Source organism: Anser brachyrhynchus (genome assembly GCF_964034855.1).
Source record: "Anser brachyrhynchus genome assembly, chromosome: 3".
NCBI lineage: Eukaryota > Metazoa > Chordata > Aves > Anseriformes > Anatidae > Anser > Anser brachyrhynchus.
This window is the reverse complement of record NC_137696.1, coordinates 36,898,703-36,922,952: the sequence shown is the minus strand read 5'-3', so window position 1 is coordinate 36,922,952 and position 24,250 is coordinate 36,898,703. Positions and strand designations below refer to the sequence as shown.

General features: G+C 37.5%; 1 protein-coding gene and 1 long non-coding RNA gene across 3 annotated transcripts in view; both read left to right on the top strand.

Annotated features, from left to right (window-relative positions):
• LOC308192519 overlaps positions 1-6,425 on the top strand; it is a 34,089-nt gene extending 27,664 nt beyond the window's left edge. Inside the window, exon 2 of the long non-coding RNA XR_013948869.1 lies at positions 28-6,425. This is a non-coding gene — a long non-coding RNA (uncharacterized lncRNA). The remainder of the gene's footprint in view (positions 1-27) is intronic.
• The window catches only part of ZFAND3 (zinc finger AN1-type containing 3), a 135,950-nt gene that overhangs the window by 73,931 nt on the left and 37,769 nt on the right, over positions 1-24,250 (top strand). For both annotated transcript variants that reach the window (XM_080586150.1, XM_080586151.1), the window contains exon 4: positions 17,442-17,621. In XM_080586150.1, the coding sequence (XP_080442276.1) occupies positions 17,442-17,621 (180 nt within the window). The remainder of the gene's footprint in view (positions 1-17,441; positions 17,622-24,250) is intronic.

The window sequence follows — 24,250 nt, the reverse complement described above, 5'->3', positions numbered from 1 at the left end:
ATTTGTTTCCGTGTTTTGTTTTGAAAGAAACTACGAAGATGTATTCAGAACTGCAGAGGGATAGCTCTGTACCTTACTGAACTTCCAGATCTTCCTAAACATGTTACTGTCAGTGTTCTCTGCTTTTGACAGGATTCAGGTGCATTGGGACTGCTTTCCGTTTACTCAGTACTAGCATCTTTTGCTGATGCAGCGTATTAAGGATAAAGTTACTCTTACTTGCTTTTAGCCATGTGTTTTTTTTTTTTTCTGTCCACATTGGCAGAAGGAAGAGAATGACTAAAGGAAATGAAAGAAGAATGATGTTTAGGTGAGAAGACAGTAAAAATATAGCTAGCAATAGTATACCTTGCAGAGCACTAAAAGAGGAGGTCTGGCAAGTAGGTAATGCAGAAAATCATAAACACAAGTCTGCAGCCTGGAAGTTGGTGACACATCATTCATGGCATGTACAACTGCTGCTCCCCACTGACCTGTGTCTGTAGCATGAATTAGGCAATGCATCGCAATGAATCTGGCAGACGAGCCTGTTCCTAGCACAGTCTTTGTGACTATAGTGCATTTTTAAAATGATTACTTTTCTGCTATGTAATTTTGATGTAAAAAACAGTCTGAAAATCCTTCAGAGTAGTGTCATGTCTTCAACGTGAAGGACTGCTGCTGACTTCGGACTGCCACAGTTATTCTCGTGGCATTGCAGATCAATATTTTGCAGTTTTCTTGCAAAGCAGATTTAATGAGAAATATATACTGTGGATTAAACCATCTTTAAATTGACTTAAGAACACAAATTTCATGTTTCTAAAACAGCTTTTTTTGAGAGAGTATAGAGAAAGGAAGAGACTTCAGATTTGATAAGCAGGGATAAGAGAAAGAAGCTCTAGAACCAGAAAGTGGTAACTTTACACACCTTATCGTGTGCTACTTCGGGGTCTCCTGGAAAAGGAGAGCAAAAGTCAAGGGCTGAAAAACTCCTGATGTCAGTTGTGGCATTATTTTATTTGAACTTCAACTAGCCACATCTGCAAAATAGCAGGCTATGTAAGTAATCTCTAAGTGCAGTTTCTTTTCAGCAGGATTGGATGAGCTCTTTTTCAGAGACGATCATAAAAAACAGGTTTTGCTTGTCTAGGAGGGTCAGTGTGATTAAGCAAGATATAAATGTCAAACCTTGCAATCTGTGAGCAAAATGGCCAGTATTTGGAATATTGATTTTTAATTGATTTGTGGCGTTAGAATATTCCTTTACATAGAATAGTCCAAACTATTTTCTTTACATAAAATATTCCTAACTATATTCTTTCTTTGCTGATTTTTTTCTCTGCTTTCTTCAGTTCTATTCTCTGTACAGTGTTGCTGTCTGCAATCTTCAAGCTGTTCAATGTGCTCAAGTGAATAATTCCTAAGTGCTTCATGGACCTGGGTAAAAGAATGTCTGTGCAGGGCCAGCCAAAGCTCTGGCTAGGCAGCACCCCGTCACCAATAATGGCCAAGAGTGCAAGACTGTAAGAAAACAGGGCAAACTGTTATCACAGCTTCTAAAAATACTCATGGGGAAAAAAAAAAAAAAAGAAACCTTCCCAAATTTGAGATGAATGTAGTCTTCCTGACTTTGTCATGCATCTCTCCAGCATGAAATTGAAGAAGTGGCTTAATTTTCTTAATACACAGCTTTTCCCTATCTCTAAAGGCAGTTGGATACCTTTGCAAAATGGATACGAAAATGTAACTAACAACATTCAAAGTCCATTTGCAAATACCAAAAAGATAATTCAACAGTAAACACAAACTTTACCTTCAGACATATTACATGCGACATTTTTCGCTCTAAATGGTGTACAGTCCTGTATGAAGCAGCTTGAAATATTCCAGCTGAACATACTACAGAAGCTTGGATTTAATCTGTCACCTCTGCAACTGTGGTCTCTTTGGGTCACTGATTTGTCTTTGTTTTTCAGAACTTCTTGTAAACGTGTAAATTGAAATCTGCTCTCTTGAGCAGCATCACAAACAGTACTAGGTTTGGTGGTGTTTTAATAACGCAGAACTTGACTCAAGACAGACAAGGCAGAATAGAATTAGCACAGCTGTTAGTGTAAATGTCTGCAAAATAGAAAAAGGAGTGCTCTTTGTAATATTAAATATGAAATAGTATAATCTTGTAATTGGAAGTTGAGCTTCTGTAGCCATATTGTTTATCCCAGATGCAGCTGATGAGTTTCAATATAGCCCGGGGAACTTGGAAGTGAAGGAATAAGCAGGAAGTCAGGCTAGAGTTGCAGTCCAGATTGAATTATGTTCTGAGCTGGGAACTAGAGGAGACTGTAGATAGACGTCCCACTGTGTGTTGCAGAGGTCACAAATTAATTAGCAAGGGAGTATGTTGATGGAATTGAATGCATGGGATTGATATCAGCGTGTTTGTAGAGCTAATGTGTTCTTAGTCATTGCTGAATTTGGCAGGAAGGAGATAGGAAGTAACTAGGGACACTCTTAGGTCTTTGTGAAATCGGATGTAGGATTCTTGCCTTTATGGAACAAGATTTAAGATTCAAATATTCATACTTAACTGGATTCGAGATGCTATGGAATATCAGTGCGGTTAGCATGGAAGTCCATGAATTAATTTCTTAGTTAAAATCTTGGAGAAAACATGCATCAGCTTGGAATCTATTTCTAGGGGAAAAAAACAAAAAAAAAAAATAGGTTATGGGTAGATATAATAACCTAAAATACCCTTATTTTACTTCTCTTTTCAGTTGAGCTGCAACTATTATTTGCTGAGAACCTAAATATATTAGTGTTTACGTAAACATTAGGCAAATAAGAGAAACATTTCTTAAAACTGACTTTAAAAATATTTAGTGGTGCATATTTTTTATTTAAACACTTTTTTTTGGTGGAAGTCGTGTTTCTAGAGATAATTCAAGCCATGGTGTGAATAAAATTTATGATTCTGGTGTTCCTTTCTCATGAGAAAAAAAAAAAGCCTTTTTCTTCCATTTTGACCTGTGCTAAATATATGTATTTTCTTGAAGTTAATTTTATATGTGAGCATAAAAATAGTAGTACATATAGTATCATACCCACCACTATGGTTCTGCTTTATGATTATGAAAATAAAATCCATCCTTCAGAAGGAGAACTTCTGAAATTGTCTCAAAATTATTTTAATATAAAGACAATTAGGCAGCATTAAAATGTTGCCTTACAGCAGTTTAGGTGAGGAAGAACAATGGAAAGTCAGCCACAGAACATTACGTGTTAGATTTACTGATGCTGTTTCCAAGCAAAACCCATTGAATAGGGAAAACTTTGCTCTTTTTTTCCTAGATCCATTTTTGCTTTTCCAGCAAGATTGGATTTAACACTGGAATCTCTACTAATAAAACATACCACCTAAAGTTCTGATATTGAAGAACTTAGACTTTACTTTTAAGTAGAAATACCCAATGCAGTGGATAGCACAGGTTTTTCGGTTGGTTTGTCTCCTGAAGGCAGGAATCAGTATACCCTGTATTTGAAATGATACACACCAAAAACCCTAATGCTCACTTTTTCATAAAAATTTCTATTTTTTGTTGTTTAGTCTTGCAGATAACAGCTATTCAGCTCTTCAGTGTAGGAAGCCTACAGCTCTCTTCTGGAACACAAGGCTCTTGCTCTTATTCCTTACTTCTGCAGAATAAGTGAAACAGCTGTAAAGAGAGATGGCTGGTTTGTGGGATATTTTTTCCCCATGCATAACTGAGTTGCCAAGTGTAGTCAGCAGAGACAAGTAGGTATTTCAAGAGAGTGAGTTAGACACTTAATATTGCAGTAGTTTTTCTCCTAATGTTGGTATTCTGAATCTTTTTCCAGAGGTGTCTGCCCACTCACAGTCATGCACAAATTAATTGCCTGCAGTTGGGCTTTGTCAGCACCACTCCTTTGTCTTTCAGGAAACCGTAATATTGGTTATTCCCACAAATTTTTGCAGCAGAATTTACAAAGATGAAATGACATTGGTCTTGCTACTGCAAATCTCCCTCTCCCCTTTTTAATTTGTGTGTCTTTCAATCTCGATGGCTTGCTGAACTGATTTATCCAACAAAGCAAGGTGATGCCACTTCATTTTTCTCTCCCCACTGAAGAAAGCTGAAATAGTTTCTGTTTTGGAAAAAAGTCTCTAATGCTCCCTGGTCAGATGGAAGATGAGAATTTTTATTGTCATCACATTATGGTCAGAAAGAGAGGATGAAGGGCAGGGTTTTCTGCTGATAGTTTGAGTTGGAAATGTTGGATTAGTTACTGAGTTGCTTCTGTTAAGTAGAAAATCAAATTTTCCAGAGCAGTAATTAGTCTAAAGTGGATGTGCATAACAAGAGGCTCTTCAAAGTGCCTTTAAAGAAAGAAGGAAGCTTGTTCCCTACTGGTGATGATTAAATAATGTTGAAATCAATGTGTAGGGAAGGAAGTTTTTGGAAAATGCAATCTAATAGAACACCTCCCTCTGCTGGTAGACATCACACAGTTTAATGTGCTGCATCACACACTTGATTGGAAACTTCCTACTGGGGCATGCCTCTTAGGGAGCTCCTGAAGGCTAAGGAGAACTTTTCAAAAGAGAATTGGGTTGCATAGGGAGGTTCCTGCCATTCTTATTCTTTGAGAACGATGGGGGAGAGGTTGGGCTGCTTGTCCCAAGTTTGCTCTGAGTTTCTTAGCTAATGAGACTTTTCAGCTACCTGGCCTCTTGCTCTTGGAGTTGGCTGTGTTTTGCTGTTCTTGCTGGCCTACTAAGGATAAGCATCCAGAGCCTGTGCTTTAATCAGGTAATCAGAACAGCACTCATGAAACAGCTATTAGCTTCTAGTAATCATTTAGCTCTTCCTGAAAAATTATGTATCCTTTAGTTTATTCACATTTAGTTATTTGAGCCTAGGTTTACGTGCCAATCCTCACTTAGTTTCCAAAGTAATGCCTGAAGTTACTTGCTTTTGTAACAGAATTAGCCACCATAACTTGAGGATAAAGCTTGTCTGTTAACTGTTTATCTTCTATCTTACTAACAGCAAAAAGCAGATAATTTCTAATATTTTCCTACAAACTTTTCAGGGGTGGGTTCAATCACACGCTGTTTGTATACAGTGCAAGCTCTTGAAGCAGCAATATACTATGTTATTTCTAGCTCTGTTTAAGCATAACAAAAACACTTGAAAGAATGCTTTCAAACACTTCTGGAAAGTACATTTTTGTTCCTTGCATTTCCTGGGTATTGCACTTCAGATGCGAGCAAACTAGCTGAATGCATGAGAATAGCATTTTTCATCCTTGCTTTCCTTTTTGTTGGTAAGCATTTGGGGATGATTTGACCTGTTCTTTTTGGTAAGCGCACTGAAAATTGCTCTTTCTGCACCCCCACCCCTAGTTGAACACTCAAAATAGTTTTTCCCTGTTTTGTGTTGTTAATAGAACTTGTGTAATCCTGTAAATTTTCTCTGAGGCTCTAGACAGAAAGCAAAACAGCTGGAGCCTTTAGGTGAGGAGGAGTCCCAATCGTGTGGCAATGAAGCTGTTGATCTGCTTGAAACAAAGCTTGGAACATGGAGAACTGGTCACAAAATCTGTTTTCACATGCAGGATCCCACCTTACCAGCATTTAATTAATATATTGTTACAGGTCTACACATCACTGCTGTGATGTAGAGATTTTATTATTATTATTTACTAATGAAGACTCCTGTCTAAGTGATTGTAAATTTCCCATGCCTAATAAGCTCATGCAACCCAGAGCTCTGGAAACAGCACTGGCAAAAGACTAACTTTCTTATCTCCAGTAATTTGCAAGTGGTGGCACAAGAAGCCAAAAATCACAGATTTATGAAGCAAAAGGATTTTATTTTTTTTGTTTGTTTATTGCACTCTTTTTTTCAGTTAGGACATAGACAAGATTGTTTTGTCAGGTTTCAGCAGTGATCCTCCAGCGATGAGATGCAGAAGGATCACTTCATTGTGGCAGGAGATGCCTTAAGTTCACATGTATTTGCTGTATAAAAATAAGTAGAGTGTATTTATCCATTGTTCCCACTGGAGGGACAGGAACATATCATTCTGAAGATGGTAGTTTTTCCATTCCTCTCCAGTTTCTGCACTTCTTTGAATGTAAAGAAACCAGAGAAGTGTCGAAATTTTGAAATAGTCAGCATTTGTAAGGGAAAAAAAAAATCCCTAAGGTTTAGAAATGAGCATACTAGATGACTTAACTTTGCAGCCATTTCATAATAATTCCATATTTTAGGTCGGGTTCCAGCTGTGTTGTTTGGGATTAGCTGGCTACTAATGCAAATGCCTGTTGTCATTGACTTGAATTCAACATTTCTGCTATCTTCAAGAAGACAATTTTAATAATTAGAAATAAAATATTTGTTTTCATTAACTCAAAATTTTGTTGTTTTGTTGCTCACAAAAGCGTAAGCAATGTTTATTTTATGTAGACAGTTCTCTGATATCTGCATATTCATGTATTTTTCCCTAAAAGACTGCAAAGGGGAATATGTATATACTTCAAGTATGTTGAAAGTAAGCAAAGGGGGCTGAAATTGGTTTTGTGTTCGTGAGCCATGCTGTTCCATGCTCAGAGTTCAACGATAATGCAGCAGCTTGTGGCACCTGCATCCAGTGACAGTTTGCTGTGTTTGACCTTTTGGATTCATAAATCTAGATCATCTTTCTTTCCATGTGCCCTGAATAGTCTCACTTTAGCACTTTTTTCCTTGGCAGATTGACCACTGTGCTCTTGTGCATTTCTGTATGATTGCAGAGTAAGGAGGAGGGGATGATAAGTGGGGAGGCTACAGCTACTCCTTCAAGTTCCCGGACTCCTTTGGGAAGTTACTAAACTGTGGAGCTTGAAGCTAAGGCACAACAGTGTGAGTTGAGTTTCCAGTGAGCTTTCTCATTTGTGTGATTAAAACATGACCTGCTGTTAGCTATTATTGTAGATTATCACAGCCACAAGTTGCTCACATGGGCTCCAACCATGGCGAAGTTTTGCCTCCACACCTGAGGCCTGTTGCACTTGGTGTTCCCTCTCTCCACGCTTCTCTCCAGGTGCTGTATATGAAAAGCAGGTATTTATTGCAACAAGAAGCATCAGATTCCAGTGAGATTTTGAAGAGTGGAAACTCCTTACATTTCACCTTGCAATTCATTGGTTTGGTGGTTAAACCTAAGTAGCGATAAAATATGAAATCATCTCCTCAGACAGATATTTCCTCCCCCTCCTTTCCTTTAGAAAGGAAAACATGGGATGAGATCTGCCTGCTTTTCCATCGTGTGGTGACTGTGTGATGGATTTTGAAGCCGGATGGTTCTGCCGTGCTCACAGCAGATGGGTTAGTAGCATGGAAATGAAATGAGACTCATGAAATGAGGCCATGCTCTCCTACCTCTTCTGGAAATCTAGAAAGAGCCTTAGATCTGCCTCGTGGTTGTTCAGCGAGAGCTGTGGAAAAGTGGCCAAGAAATGAGTAACTCTGAGGGATGTTTTCAGAGCTTGGAAAAAGGTAGTTTTTAAGGTGCCTGAATTTGGAGATGAGGGAGATGGAAACGATGAGGAGTTTGTGGGTTAGTGCTAGAAAGATTTAATTTGCTGTAGGGGCCTTTTATCCCATGTGAAAATCCTGGCAGTTTATAGAATAGGCAACTTTTTGAGAATGCTTCAACATGTGACTGTTATTGACAGAAAATGAGCCGTGTGTTCAGTTTAATTGGAACCACATAATTTTGACTGGAGGAATTAATTTAAAAAAAAAATAGACATATGTTTTGAAATTGGAAAGTTCTCTCTAGGTATCGGAAAGGGCATGACGAGGTGAGTTGCAAAGATAGCTCCAGTACATGAGAAGCTAATTGAAGCATTTCCTTTATTAAAACAATATTAGTTCCTACGTGTCTTGTGAATGAAGTGTCCAAAATAAATATGAATGGTAATTAAAATCTATTTCTATCAGTTAACAGTCATGTTTTCAAGATCTCTCATTTATTATAAAAGTGCCTCTAGAAGTTCACTTCATTAGTTTACTTCATATAACTCGCTGCTGTTGCGAAGTGCTTGTTTTATGGGTTTACTTATGAGATTCTAATCAAAATGAACATTTCCCCCCCTCGGTGAGCGTAGATTTTGATGTATCATCAATCTGAATTTAATTTGAAATGGGACTTTCCTTAATAATTTATTCAATTCCATAAAGTACTACTAGTGCTAAATATTCAAGCGATGAAGATACAGAAGTTTAGGGGAATGACAGAGCTGCAGCTTCTTGTCAGTTTTCTTCTTTTCTTAGTCAATACACGAAAATTTTGTGTATTTTTTAGAATTTTTCTTGCCTATTTTTAAATGTTCATGTTACAGATTTTCCAATTCTGCTTTGAGAATAAGTTCTGTAGATCACAGCTGCTTAGATGTTTTCCCCAGGTACTTTTTTTTTTCTAGACTCTCCTGTATTTAATTCTGTTATATCCCCAGTGTTGTACTGCACTCAGATCATGTTAAATGATTATTTCTCCTTAAGTGGCACATGGATCTTTAAAGAAGTGCAGTTGTTTAGTTTTACAGACTAATTTCTAAACCTTTTATTGGTGTATTTTTCCTGACTGTTGGGTACCAGGGTTTACTCTTGCTGTTCCTCTCTAGAATTGGTCAAACCATCATTACTGCCAATTTTTGTAGTGGCAGCACTTAAGACTCCACGGCAAGCTGCCTGTTGGGCTGTGTGTTTTCTTAGCAGTCCATTTTCGTAGGTGTTCTTCCTGATAAACTCACACTCTCTACCTATCATTGAAAAATAAAGCATTTCTCACAGTCATGATCAAGAAGTGGTTGCTTTCTGTTTTCCAGAATTTCTTTTAAAGTTCATGCTTTTGCCGTGGGTTGGGTTATTACAGATATTCTTTGACAGACATTGAAGAACCCATACAGTCCCAATTAGTTGGGTAATAAATTGTTTTAATTTCCTAGTTCTGCTGTCAAGTGCAGGTGCTATAGAGCTAGACCTTCACTGGGTTGGGTTTTTGTGATGCAATGATACCTTTATATAGTACCTTCTCACTGCCTGTTCTCAGTACTGGATTAAAGCACAGATGCTAACCATGGATGTGAGGGATTCTGTAACAGGAAAATTAGAGTGGCTGTTCAAATAGTAGGTTACTCGTCATAGCTTCAGTACTTTGGATGCTGTGGTGATGGGCAATAATATTTATACTTCTCTGTTGGTGAGTTTTATGGAATAATAATGAAATTTTGTATGAGATAGGTAAGCATGCTACTTAAAGTAACAACACAAAATGTGACGCAAGGGTTTTTAAAATGCTTCTCCAAAGGCTTTTGGTGACCTTGTTGCCGGTCAGCACTGAAGCAGCTCCAGTAAGCAAATTGCTGTGGTCAGACAGAGCAAGGAGTGTGTTCGGTGGGGAAGCTTCTCTCAGAGGCTACTTCTCTAGGTGATAATGAAATTCCTCTTTCATCATTTCAGTATTTCACAGCTACTTTGGGGATGGTGGGATCATGTGCTGTGGAAATGGCAGTTTTTTTCATGGCAGTCTTGGAAGGTGTTATAAGCCTGGTTAATAGAGTTGCTGCAGATTCTTCTGCTTGCTCCCGTACAAAGCTGCATTTCTCTTCCTTAACAATGCAATATGCATATGTGTTTATTAACAACTTGGATCTTAAAATGAAGGTTATTTGTAATAATGCTATGCTTGTTGGCTTGCTAGTCTTTGTTTAGTAGTCATTTGTGAATTTTCCTGATAAACAGTAAGCAAAATGGTAGTCAAATCTGGAATTTCCCACGTAAGCATGGGGGAGAGTCATTGTATGCAGCCAGGAGAAAGACGGGGCCTGTTTGGGGGTGTTACTTACCCTTAAGCAAGGGTGTCTCTTTTAGGAACTATGGTAGGACTTTACTCAAAAAATGATGTCACCAGATTTAATATAATTAAAGAGAAAATTGATCATGTTAAATGTCCTTGTAGCTTTACAAATACGGAGGTCATATATAACTTGATCCTGGCTCCTGAATGACAAATACGTGTAACTGCAGCAAAGTTTTAACTAATTGCCACCTTTGCAGACACTTCATATTTATTTTACCCTTTTTCTAGTGTTTCTGCTTGTTTGAAAAGAAAAAAAAAATGTATGAAAAGCTCAGTGTCTGTAACATCCAAATCAAGTTATCTGAAACTCCTATTAATGTGTTGCTGTTTTTAAAACCTGCTCAGAATTCTAAAGTTCAGTTGTACAGAAAATCATTTTTCTAATATTTTTGATGGTGTTAGTTCTCCCTGTACTTTGTGCTCAACTGTGAAAGCAATGAGCTCAGCTGATAGTTCATGTAAATATTAGTTAGTTCCTACTCTCCAGTCTATTATTATTCTATTCCTCCACTTATTTTTGCTATTATTATTACTGTGTACTTATTATGAAACATCTTTCTAAAACATGTGTACATGTTGTATTTATAAATGTAATTTTGTACAGTACTTACCTCTGATTCCATTTTATGACTTTGGCTGTCTTCTTCAATACAAATGCTTGTTCCATAGTGCATTCCCCTTACTAACTACTTTCACGCTAATTTATTATGCAAAATATAGGTATAAATGAATGCCACTTCAAATGCCTTCAGTAGGCTATGAACCAGAAAAACACAGTGAAGAGTTGTCAATAAAAAAGTAAATAAAATCTTTAGGTCTTGTAGTGAATATATATCATGGTCATCATGTATGACCAGGCACATGAAAAAGAAAAAATAAAATTATACAATAACTTAAAACAAACGTTTCCCTATAGCAGTTTCAGTGTCATATTTGTCTTACTTCCCAAAGTACTTTCAAAATGCACTTTCTTTGAAGTGTGAAACTGTTTTTTGATTAGAGTAAGGTAAAAGTCTTTTGTGTGCAGTGTTGTGATGCTAATGGACATTTGATGTAACACTAACATGTTAATTTATGCTCTGTAAAAGAACAAGATGCTCTGGTTACAAGAAATGTGCAGCCTGCACATTTAATGCAGTGCAAGAAGCAAGCACTCTCCAAACAACTTTTTTTTGCTAGTTCACACTGTGAAGTTATGGGAGCTGTAGGACTGGAGAGTAAGAAAGTGGTGTGCTATCGCCTGTCAACTGAAATTATTCTAAAGGCTCTAATTTTCCCCTCTTAGCATGCTGTTTACTCTGACACTTCTTGCAACATCCATCATTTATTTGAATGAGCCCGTTCTTTTTTAATGACAACATCTCTTGTAGACCAGAGAATAGGAAGTGTTGGTAACCTTGATCCTTAAACTAGGCTGAAAGGAGAGCTTATTAAATTTAAGACCATTTGTGAGTGTCATAAATTTTATGATTTACTATACTATAGCATTGGTGCAAGTGAGGGGAAAAAAATGTCTTAGTCATTGTATATAATATTCTGGCATACATATATTTTTCAGAATTAAATGCTTAATGGTATATTGGTATGGCTCATATTTGACTGTACCTCAAGTTTCCACTGTCTCTAATCACAGAAGTTACTTACCAGAAGCTAAAGGGTTCTTTTTCCCTGTTCAATTACAGACCCCTTATAGTTAAGCAAAAGTCTAGGACTCACTATTATCTTATGTGTTTTGTCAGATATTGATGGCTGTAATATCAGAAGCTATAAACGTGCTGGTTTTCATTATCAATGTTATTTTAGAAATATGAAAGGGTGTAAGATTGTCTTACAAAAGAACTTGTCTTCTGATGTCTGCGAACAAATCTGGCTTCTTGCTTTCATTTGAATCTTATCTATTTGAATTTATTGTATATAGAAAGTATGAAAATTTTGTATCATGTCTGTGTATGCACAGAGTCCTTGTGCTGTTTACACATAAATCCTAATTAACAAAACAAAATTAACTCTCTTATTATTAACACCAGTGCATCAGAGCCCTGCCTGAGACCTTCTGCTTTCACTCGGCTAGTTGGGATGCGGGCTGCAACCCTTAGACACAACACAGCAAAATGATTTTGGAGCTCAAAAACTGGCAGTGTTGCTGTTCGCTCCTAGCAGCTTCTCTACCATACAGCACAATTTTTTTCAGATTGATTTTGTGCATTTTATTGAGATCTTTTCTCAAGTCATCTTTTAGTGCTGGCTCTGCCTGATAACAAAAAAAAAATCTGAAACCTGAAAGCAGTGGAGGAAAGGGGACAGTTGAGCAGGAAAAGAAAACATTCTGTCAAATGGAGAAAGTTTTAACTAAACCTGTGTACCAGTTGAAGGTTCTGTAAAAAGTTATAAAATTGCATTTTATTAACAGGGAAAGGGGAACGTTGGGTGATTCGATGGATTTTGGGTCATACATTGTGCGTTTTGGCACTGCTTCTGCTAGCATAGTGAAAGTCTCAGTAAAAATGGAGGAGACAAGTTAATGAAGGTGTTTTTGTATGCTTCTGTAGTTAAAAACAGAAACTTCTGGGAATGATAAATTCCTTGCCAGCTCTTGTTCTGGTTTGTTTTTTCCCCCCACATTGAGTCTATTAGGGAGGTCATTGTTCTGTCAATAGTTATGTTCTGATTTTAATCAGAGTAAAGCCTCCCCTTCAAAACTTGCCAGGATCTTGCCTGGATTGTGCATGTATTTCTGTTTTATTTGTTAAGCGGTTAAGGCTTAACTGTATCCATTCAGACACAATTGCTCTGGTAATTGTTGCCAGCTTTTATTGTGTTTGAGGGAGATCAAGGTGGTCTGCAAGTTATTTGTGTTAACAGGTGTCCTGGTTAAAAAAAGGCCGAATGGAGTCCACCAAAGTAGAGAAAAAGTATAATGCAGCTCATCCAATATATCATTAGATACATATTTGCACCAATAAAATATGGGGCCACAAATCAGAAAGCAGTATTTCAGAAATCTGTTGATAATTTAGGTCAAATTTATAATACAGATTATATTACTGAATGGGTCTTGTATTGCTGTTGACGTTACTGAAAGTTGTCTTAGCAATGCAATTTGAAGATGGCAATATTTAGTAATAAACCAGTGTGTGTAAATAATACAAGTTGAGTTACAGTTAGTGTGTCTCAGGGTACACCAGTTTCAGTATCTTCCTCAAGTACTCTCTTCTGCAATGAAAAAGTAAAAGGGTGGACAGGAGATGTTCCCAGGTTCCAGCCAACTGAGCAGGGTAAGACTTTTTTGAAAGTTAATTGATCTGCAAGCTGAATAAAAACTTGTTCTGGATACAACATAAAGGCAAAAAGGATGCAGATGCAGTGGTGGATTTTCCTGCTGTGTGGCAACTCAGTGTCATTCACAAGCTTTTTGTGAAACACAAACACTGAGTGAGGATTTTTCATAGCCTTTTGTGTTCTCTTTTAAGTTGGAGAATTTATCAATAGGTTGCAAGTATGAATAGTTCTTCAGAAAAAAATGAGCTTGGTTTATGCACATCTTAAACGTACAGCTTTGGGAGGTACTGCATAGCATTAGCATCTACCATTCTGTCACTGAGCAACTGTCAGGACTTTTGTTATTTAGACTATTTCCTTAAAAAATGTTTTACATTCATCTGGAAATGCCCTTTGTGGATGACACTGAGCTAGTCCAACAGAAGTATTTGCATGTTATCTAGGGAAAAAAAAAATACAGTGGTTGAGAGTTTTTAACTTGCTGAATTTTAATAAACTCCATAGTATCTATTGTTGTTCTGCAACTCTGCACTCGTTTTTTTAAATGGATTTTGTAGATTGCTCACAGTGTATAATATTGAGAGGAACCATTTTCTTGCTCAGCTCATTGAAGATGGAAGCGCTCCCATTTTTGATACATGTACATAATACGGCTTCACTTTTGTGCCCTGCCTTGGGTGCAGTCTCACATAAAACACTCTCTGTGGCTACCTTTGCAGGCAACGTGCACTTTTCATTTCTTTTCTCGACGGGTTATTTGTAGGCCAGTGGTTCCCAGGACGTCTCCGGCTGTGAGCTCCCCCTCTGCCAGCACCATGGCCTCAGTATAGGTGTGAAGAGTTGGGGATCTCCTAAACTCGTGTCTCCAGGTCTCATGGCTGCAGCTGTCATGTTGTGGCTGGTGCAGAATCACAAGTGCTTGAAGCTTTCTTGATTGCACAAACACTACTGATGTTCAGGAGCCTGACTTGCCTGAAACTGTGGTGATAACAAGTGAGGCCCGAGTAGGGCATCTTCCCAGCTCCGTTATGACCCCTAACAAACTGCATCCCACCAGTTGTTGAGATTTTGTTGTTGAGGCAGATGAATTCCTGTCTGCCTCCTCCCCCCTCCTCCCTGGCTTTGAGTTCATTCCTTTCCAAGCTTGGCTTCTGGCTGAGTCTTCCACAGCAGAAGTTACAGCTTCATTTCTCTGGCAAATTACTTTTAAATCCTAAGTCAGCAATTAGGGACTGTTGGACTGCAGTGCTTCCCAGTCCCAGTGAGTCATGTTGGCAACCAGCATTTCATCATCTGCAAATATTTGTGGACTGCTCCGTTTTTTTCTGTCATGACATAATGAGCAACCTTTATTGATGTATGTGTATTTGCATAATAAATAAATTCTGCCTTTTTATTTCTTCTTCTTTTAAATAATGTGTTAGGAATGCCAGGAGATGATGCAGTTCATCTTCAGCAATCTTTACGAGGAAGAGATGTCTTGTGTTGTGGGAATAACTGGACGTCAAGCAAACCAAAATCCGCTTGGCTGGGAGGGGTGTTCTTGGAGGGTGTCCGAGGGCAGAGCTGTGTCGGACTGAAATCAGTGGTGTAGCGGGTAGGAACTGAGACCAACGCTATTGCTAATCAAGTATCAGGGCTGTGGGTTTTGGAAAGCCCTCAAGAGAAGATTTGCACTTGGAAAGATTTCACCTCAAACTCTAATCTGGTTTGGAGCCAGGGTAGGCCTGAGGATGGGATCTATCCAATGTGTGGAGTTCAGACTGTGGGGGCAGTTCTGAGACTTGGCACTTGCTGACAAAAAGAGGGGAAAACTAAAACTTCGAAGCCAAATTAGCTGTACGTAGTTTTAATGTCCTGGAGGGATTTACCTCCTGAACCTAACTCCATGGTCGTAGGTCAATCAGCGAGCAACTTCTAACGCCAGCATTGGAGTTGGCAGTTGTATTCAACTAGCAGATCCGTAGTGCCCTGATGTAGGTGTGTTGGCTGGCTTTTGTTGCTGCCGTCTTCTGAGGTGGTTTTATTTCCTTGTCTGGTTCAATGCTGTCCCCTCCACAGCTCGGTTCTCCCCTCAGTTGGGCGCTACAGGAGGAGGGAGTTGGGATGGGGAGAGAGGCAGCTGCCTCAGCCAGCTGGAGACATACTGACCGCCACTGATGATGGCTTTGTTAATCTTGCCTGTTGGGCTAAAATAAATGTCTTGGCATCCCTGTGGCAGGACTCCTAGAAAACCTATTGTTTGATTTGACTAACAGAGGGAGCCTTATCGTCTGGTGCATTTGAAATGTGTTTTAAATTGTTTAAATTACTGTCAGAAAACTGGTAAAATGCATTAGTTTGTCAAACCAAAAAAGTCATATTTACAAATAGTTGATAAGCTATGCTGCAAAACATGCGTTGGCTTCAGTGTTGCAAGAAGTTTTTTCTTTTTTTTCTGGTTTTTATTTATGATTATTCCCTACCCCCACCCCCCTTTTAAAACATCAACTGGGCTATATCTTGGTAGGTACAGAAAGGGAAGAGGGGATCTGCAAAGGGGATGGGATTGCTTAAATATTCCCGGATTCAGTTCAGTCTGAGCGTGGGAAAAGAACTTAAGACAGTGTGGGCACAAAAGGAAGAAGATGCCACAGGTAGACTGAAGCATAAAGAGGCAAGACGTGGACAAGTCAGGTGAAAATAGAAGGGATTCCCTTTGTGGAGAAGTTGATGTGGCCTGAATGGGAACCAGGAAAGAGCTTTGTCCTCTGGTTGGGTATACATACACATTTTTTTCCTGAACTTGCTGCTACGATAGTTTGAGATATAATTTTGTGCTCATAGGACTCTGTTCTTTTTTTTTCATTGTCATAATGTTGTGATAACAGCGTATTTTATTACTTAACTGGAGTGTGAAGCATTATTATTTCATTTTTGGTTCTAGTTTGAAGTTAAGTATGTAGGAGAGAATTGCTTTGCATAAATAACTTTGCGTTTAATATTAAAAGCAAATATGACAAAGTAGAAGGTTAAAAATTACAATGTTTGCAACACACTAAGAAATTTTTACTCTTCTGTTGTTTTAATGGAAACTGTAAACATAAAGGATTTTCTCTTTCAGACAGCTTACTGCACAATTTAACAAAAAGCCAACATCACAATGCCTTAACTTCTCAATTTTTTTGTGGACTATGTAGAATAGTGTTTTTCTAAGTGTTTTTAAATTATTGAAAGCCACAGTTTGAAAGGAAAAAAGTAGATATGCTACTCATTATGATGATGCTTGGTCTTTGAGTGAACATCTAAGAGCATGGTTTAGGTGTTTTCAAAAATGTCAAATGGCAGGCTGGTTAAATATTAAAGGGAATATTGTAAAGACAAACCATTTTCCTTTCAGAGGACTGCATTCGTTGGTACCTAGGCTTTTAAAGCCTCCCTGGGTGGTCACTGCTAGCTCAGGGATGGGCATAATGGGATAGGCACAGTGTAAATACAGCTCCAAGGTGCCCCTTGCAGACATCATACCTGCTTATTTAAGCAAGGTTGGAGCATGTGGTGCCTGCAGCCATGCTGTACTGGGCTGATCCTGGCTGGCAGTGAAGACCCACACAGTCAATTGCTCGCTCCCAGGGGACAGGGCAGAGACGGGAAAAAGCAACAGCAAGAAAACTTGTGGGCCAAGATAAAGAGAGTTTGGTAAGTGAAGAAAAGATTAAGAAAATAACATAACCACTGAACAAGTAATGCAAAGCCCAGCTCCCACATGCTAACCTGGAACCACAGTTGTCTACATGAGCTTTTCCGGAACTGTTACACTGGTGGGGTTTTAGGTAATGGCAGTGAGAAGTATTGTTTTTAGAGAAGTGTAACGTTTCCTTGTACTGCATACCTTAGTTCTTCCTCAGTCAGAGGTTTGCTTCTTTATGCTGTTACAAGTGCTTTGTGCAAGCAGTTATTAAAATGATACCACCGTGTGGTGTATACTGATACACGCAGTATTAAGCTATTGGATGCTCTGAACAGCTGTAGAAACAAGAACTTTGTATAGTTCTGAAATTGGTGGTTGTTCTCTAGCATTAAATAAGTCTTAAGATACTTTGAAATAATGAAAAGCTACTCTAACTTTGTGTTACATGAGATTTAGAAACTGTCAGGATGATGATGCCTCTGACAGTCTTTGGGGGGTTATTTTTGTTATGCTACTTTTTGTACAAAATTGATTAGGTTGAGCAATTGAGATGACATGTGGATCTTGGTTTTGATAGATTTCCAGAAGAAGCAGCCAGATGATGACTCTACTCCCAGCACAAGCAACAGCCAGACAGATTTGTTCTCTGGAGAAACGAACAGTGACAACAGCAATACCTCTCTAACCACACAGGCCGCTAACTCCAACCAGCAACTTTTGACAGAACTGAATGTAACTTCACCGAGCAAAGAGGAATGTAAGTGCACAAGTCCTCAGTGAGAGCAAGGGAGGCATAAATGTTTTGCTTTGTTCTCTGTCTTATGTTTCACAGACTTCTTTCTGAAAGTAAAGAAGGACCCTCTTGAGAGCAAGGGGAGAGGTTAGAAGTGATTCACGAAATACAAAACTGTTGGTTTTAACAGAAGAGCAAATTAAAAGGGGTCACAGGAGTTTCTAACTTTACAGCTGTCTGAACTGCAGTACGCAATTTAATTATGATTTTGAGGTACTCTTATGTTGAGAAATTCTTTCTCATATTGGTAGTAAATTAATACACATATTCTAGAATAAACACCAATATCTTGTGAATTTTGGCTTTAAAACATTTTAAATGGGTTTTAATCCTTGCAATTGCAAATAGCACTGACTGTAATGCATGTTTGTCGAGACTCCTGCTAGGTCACTTAGATAACTAAGCTTCATGTGGTAATCTGTCTCTTATTTCATGGTCTTTATTGTGCTGTTTCAGGCTAAATTAGCCTTAAGCTAGGCTAAGATGTTAAAAATTAACGAACACATAGTGTGATAAAATCATCCTTATTGTAAACCTCTTTATGAGTTCATTCTGTATATAATATATTGAGTTTTAAAATCTGCATTCTAACAACTTAAGCTTAAATGTGTCATTTGTAAATTAAACATGCTCAAACTATAGCTTCATTTTAAAATGATTTTTTATGGATGGAATCTTTCTTGAGTTGAGTTTGCTTGTACATTGTGGCCAGTAGATAGATGTGTGCATTGCAAGAAAAACATACTCATTTAGTATGCTAGACTAAGCTAGAGCTGCTGTTATTTCTCTGCTGGAAATAAGAATGCTGACAAAGCAGTAGGACTAAGAGATCTTTGATATGGCACATTTGCTTTCAGTTGTCTTCACTATTTTTAACTGAATTCCCCAAATATTTATTCTGTTTACAGGTAGGTAGACTTCACATTTATGTTCTTTTTACTTGTGCAGAATGGCTGTGGACAAAGCAGGAAGTGTCATTTTGGGATTGTAGTTGTTTATTAGACTTAAAATGTTTAATTTTAAGTTATGGTTTTCTACCCGTATATGGGAATATTTTCAGAAATAGAGCCCAAAGTAATAGGCACTTCGTGTTGTTTAAGCTGACCTTTCTAAAATAAGTTATTTGTAATAAGAGTAATTTGCCATGTAACTCCTGTCTCTCCTTCACATGTACAGTTGCTGCTGACCACCCATCTCTTCCTTCTGTCCAGCACTTCTTCAGGGGAAACTTGCAGTATGCTGTAAAAACAAAGCCTTATTTTGTCCTTTCAGCAAAATGTTGTGCTTCAGCAACACATTTGAACTTTCACAGGGCAGTGGGGCTCAGCACCTTTGCTGGCTTATGAGTCAAGATCTACTATTTGGCATTAGAGGGTGCTTCTCCAGTGCATACTGGGTCAGGTTTTATGAAAATGTGTTCAGTGATGAATTAGATTGTGTTCAAGTGTTTCTGCTGTGGCTGAGAAGGACTTGGGGGTAAGTGGGAAGGTGATTACAGGGATGGGAAAGAGGGAGGGAAATTAAATAATGTCCTTCATCCTGGATTGCTCTGTGCTTGTGAACATACACTCAAGGTGATGGATATTAGGCAGCACAGCCTGCAGAGCATTTGAAAATATTACCTATAAAAAAAATTCTTTATGACTTCCTGCTGGGGTGATTTTAAGTGAAATACAGTGGAGAGATTTATGTACAGCTTGAGCTCTCTCTGTCTTCTCTCACATCCTCACTACCTCTTTAATGAAGCTTAATATCATTTATCAGAAATAATTATACACTGATGGAGCTCTTCTGATGGATAATGGCCTCAGGGTGGAAAATTCTTTCCTGTAATGAAGAATGCCCAAACTTTAAATGTCTTTTTGATTTTAATTTAAGGGTGTATTTTTTCTGTGCAATATTTATTTATTTTGCAACAAGTTCTTTAAAGCATGCACTGCTCTCATTACAGCTGTGTTCTTCAGAGATTGATACTTTGCAGTGCTGTGTGGTTATGTACAGCTACGTGCTGTTCTGCATAGAATTGCAGTAATTCACCAGAAATCAATGTATGGGATCATTAAGGTAATCCCTATCAAAGAATGGAAAGATTGGAGTGCTCAGGAAAGATTCTGTGGTGCACTCAATTTCTCCTTCCTCCCTTTCAAGAGTCTCACATCAAGGCATTTGCCATAGCAGTTGAGTCCATAGGGTAAACAGATTGAACAGTTAAGACAAAGTGAAGGTGGGTTTTTTGATTATTTGTTTTGTTTCAAGTAGCCATTAGTTAGCCATGTTAGTTTCAAGTAGCCATTTCCTTTGTAAAGACTCAATGAGTGATGAAAGAGAAAAGCTCCTTGGACTGGATTTTACAGGAGTTCAGTCTGGCAATATGCAAGTATGATCTCTGCCATTTTGTAACTGTTCTGATGTTCTGTGAGGGTTGCACTAAATTCCTGAGTGTCTTATATGCAAAACCAGGTGGTAGCAACCTTCCTCCTCCTGCCACCATCGCTTCTGAACAATCATCTACCCAAATGGCTACTTTCTCAGTATTACAATTGCGAGAGAATTGTATTGAGAATTGCGAGAGAACTGAGAATGGCAGTTCTCAGTATTACAATTGCAGTCAACAAAAATGTGTTAAAAATTTACACCTGGTGACAGTGGCACAAGCTCGAGGACTTTTTTACCTCTCCTCTCAAGTTTTGGTTTTGTGGAGTATTACATGTCATTGATTTCAAAAAATACTGTTACGGTTTAGGGAAAGAAACCATTCTAAGATCATTCTGTTTGTTTTATTTTCTGTATACACTATTATAGTTGCCTTTTTCCATCTCAAATCATCTTGTCTATCGTATTGCCAGTTGCAATAAGTTTTCTGAAATAAGCTTTTGCAGATAAGGAACATATTGGTATTGCTTTACTAAGTCTAGATTTGAATGGATTTTAATGATCTGTTTCTTAACAGATAGTTAAATCAGTCTAATTTTTGTTCCTGTGCTTCTTTATATGCAGATACATTTCTCTGTGTTCAAGTTCCGTCTAGTTTTTAATCTATTCTTATTTTTCTCTTTGGCCTCCTTTCTTCTTTTAGGATGTCCAGGCAGAAGTTACTTCAGTGTTAGTCACCATATCAGCTGTTTGCTCTAGCAATGATTTCCTTTTTTTTTTTTTTTACTGGGAGGGAGACTTGTTTATTTTCAATAGGGAGGAAAAAGGGGATTTGTCAATGACCTTCTGCTTCTTTCTCTGCCCCCCACCTCCAACCACTAGCACTCTTTAAAAGGAAAAAAAAAAATAAATCAGCTTGTTAAGGAAGGTTCTATGTATTTTGGTAAAGAAAAGGTCACACTGCATATGGAATAATTTTTGCTTGGTTTCAGGCCTTCATCGCTTTCTTTGGGGATGTCACATTATATTTCTGTCACTGAGCGAGTAGACCTAAAGTTGACACTGTGCAGGTTTAAAACTAACTGTGTTGTTATGTGACAGGAGAAATGTCAGTTTGAACAACTCCAGCTCTGGCAGCTGGATCAGATTTTAAATTTCAGTAGTTCTTAGCTTCAGCTGACATGATTTTATTTTAATTATCTGTTTAACTCTTCCTGGCCTCCTTGAATTAGCAAGAACCACAACTGAAAAAGGACAAAAAGAATAGCTGATGTTTCTAGAACAGTTAAATGCTCTACATTTCTACATTGAAGACTTTATAAGAAAGTACACAAAGATGTGAGGTATTGCTGTAACTGTCAAAAAAATACATAGGAGATTTCAGCCCAGAAAGAAGGTGGTTATTACTGTCCACACCTTACCTCTGTGTGCTGAATTTTAGAAGCCTAAATGTGATCATCAGGACTGAATGTCTGTAAATTTTCTCTAGTTATTATAAAGCCTCCAAGATTTCAACTGTTGCATGTCAAGCATTTACAACACCATTAATTTGTCTCAAATGCTTAACTGCACAATTTGCAAGACGAATTTAAAGAATGCTTTGAAACGTTAATTTTATTAAGCATTTCTATGTGCTGCAAACACTGAGTTACACTCAATTATGAAGTTATTTTGCCAAATTTACTTTGTGAACATAAAGGGTACTACATCTGAGACGCAGATGCACCAGGCTTCTATAAAAGATCTCTGGCAGAAAGGTGAGAGATTGTTTTTTCTGCTGTACCTATTGGATGTTTATCCTCTGAATTTCATGGCTTGTTGAAGCATGACTGTGTAAAAAGCAATACAGGCTACAGTACACAGTACTAGAAAAGTAATGATATTTTTCTGTCTTATGAGTAATAATAATAATATAAAAAAATCCTGTGTCAGTTTTTTCAACATAACCTCATGAAAAACAGATAAACAAGCACATCCTTTTTTTCTTTTTTCCCCTCTGTTGAATAGCCTGTTCTCTGACACCATGCAAAAGGTTTCTACCAACTTAAAACTAGCTTACAGTTTTTGTATTTTTGTTTGGGCTTGTCAGGGGAGTCAAAGATGTCAACTTTCACATGTACGCTCTCAAAATACAAAGTATTTTGAGTTTACAAAGTATTTTGAGTTCTTATTGTGATATGCTTAATTGTCTTTTGTGCCTTTTAAATAAGAACAGTGATTTTTTGAAATGACAGTTGCTCTTAGATTCCATGCATTTGAAATGGCCTGGCTTTGAGAATTCACTTGTTCATTGTGATACAAGTCATTTCTGTATTTTTTTGGTCTTTTTTCTAATTCTGGTTGCAGGGAAATTCTTCTGGCTCATATTTGAAAGCTATGTGTGTGCCTGCTTTTATAATGCATTGAATGTATAAACAAACCAAGCTAGTAGTCTTTTTTTCTCTTGGTTGTTATAGATGGTCATTGAAATTAATTTGTTTTGCTGCTAACCTGATTTATTCAGATACCAATTTGTAGGGATTTTTTTCTGATACAAAAGAATGCAGTAACTGCTGACATTATGCTGGGCTACAAAACTAGCCTGCCTGACCGACATTATTTAATACTGCAATTAAACTTGTAACTTCACATAATGAACAAAGCTACAGCTAGATGATGGTGATGAGTAATTCTGACTTTCCTTATAAACTCACAAGATTGTCACATGTTCTTTCTTCTTGTACTCAATTTTGTGTCTTGTATCAGAGCAAAAGAAAACACACCACTAGTATAGAATATGCGTCTGGCTGTTGTTTGATATCACAGTTGTTTTGCATCTGTATACCACAATAACTAGCTGTTTTCTGAGTTTGTTTTTAAACTTATTATAAAGTCACATAATGGTAGATATTCTCCATCTTAAGAGTTTTTTTAACTTTATTTTCTTTAAACGTACTGTGTATGAAGAGCCTTTTGGTACTGTTTAATGTTGAATTAACAGAAATTCAATTTTTTATTTGATTTATCATCAAACCTGGATTTTTTTGAATATTTATCACAAAGTACACTTTTTTAAAAGTATTTATTCAAGCCAACTTTCTACAAGAATGCTTTGAAATATAGAACCGTTCTGAGCTTGATGCTATTGGAGTTATGCTTTGAGAAATATGACTAGTATTGGGTGCCAATGCAGAACATACAGGCAGCTATAAATCTGAAAGAAAAAAAACTGTCCGGTAGAAGTGTTGCCTTTATCATTATTTCATGACTGAGGATCTTTGTCTAAGTTCTAATCAAATCTTTACAGTCCCAGTTTTATCTAATGAACATTTCTGGTTGCTCTTACGGCTTAAGCATATAAACTGGAAAGGTCTGGCATGTAGATTTATGAAATGAACACTTCTTTCCACGTCTGTAGCATGATAATTTTGAAACATAATGAAGACCAGCAGAATAGTACCACTGTTAATTGTTCAGTCTGATTTATAGTCACTTCACACTGCAGAGTAGACAGTGTATCCTAGGGTCCCATTTATTAAAGTGAAAGGACCTCATGGAACGTGAAACAGAAACACGGTCATATAATAAAAATGTGGGCTAGAGCTGCACAGCTATCAAGGTTATATAAAAATTATTTCTAATAATATAACTTAACTGCCAGTTTCAAAAGCCCATTTTTGCACTTCAAATTGCAGCTATAAAGTGGGAAAGTATCATGTCTACTTTACAAATGGGGAAACTGAGGAAAAGCAGGTAATGGAGTCAGACAATGTTAGGGAATAAAGTGCAATCTGAATCCTGTCGGTTTACTTCATTACAGTTGTTAAATGTAACTGGACTGCTTTGCTGCTACTGGTTTTGTTTCTTTCTCCAAAAGCCGTGTGTAAATAAAAATCCATAAAAGTAAATAATGGCAGATTTGTACAACTAGATTTTTAAAAGTGTATATTTGTATGTGGTTATATATATAATCCTCTTATCTGTTTCGTAATGACATGACATAAATTACCATGCAGTTTACACGGTCTACAGCAGATAAGTAGTTAAATGTTGTAAAATTCTCTTGCTTTTATTTCCTTAGAGACTATTCTATCTATGCAGGCTGAATTTAGAGATTTACATTCCCGTTTATGTATTTGTGTTTGTAATCAATGTCTGTTTTCAAACTCAATTGTGTAGATTAATTAGATTGTGTCTGTACCAATTCAGCAAATGCAAATGCACAGCTAATTTACTGGTTT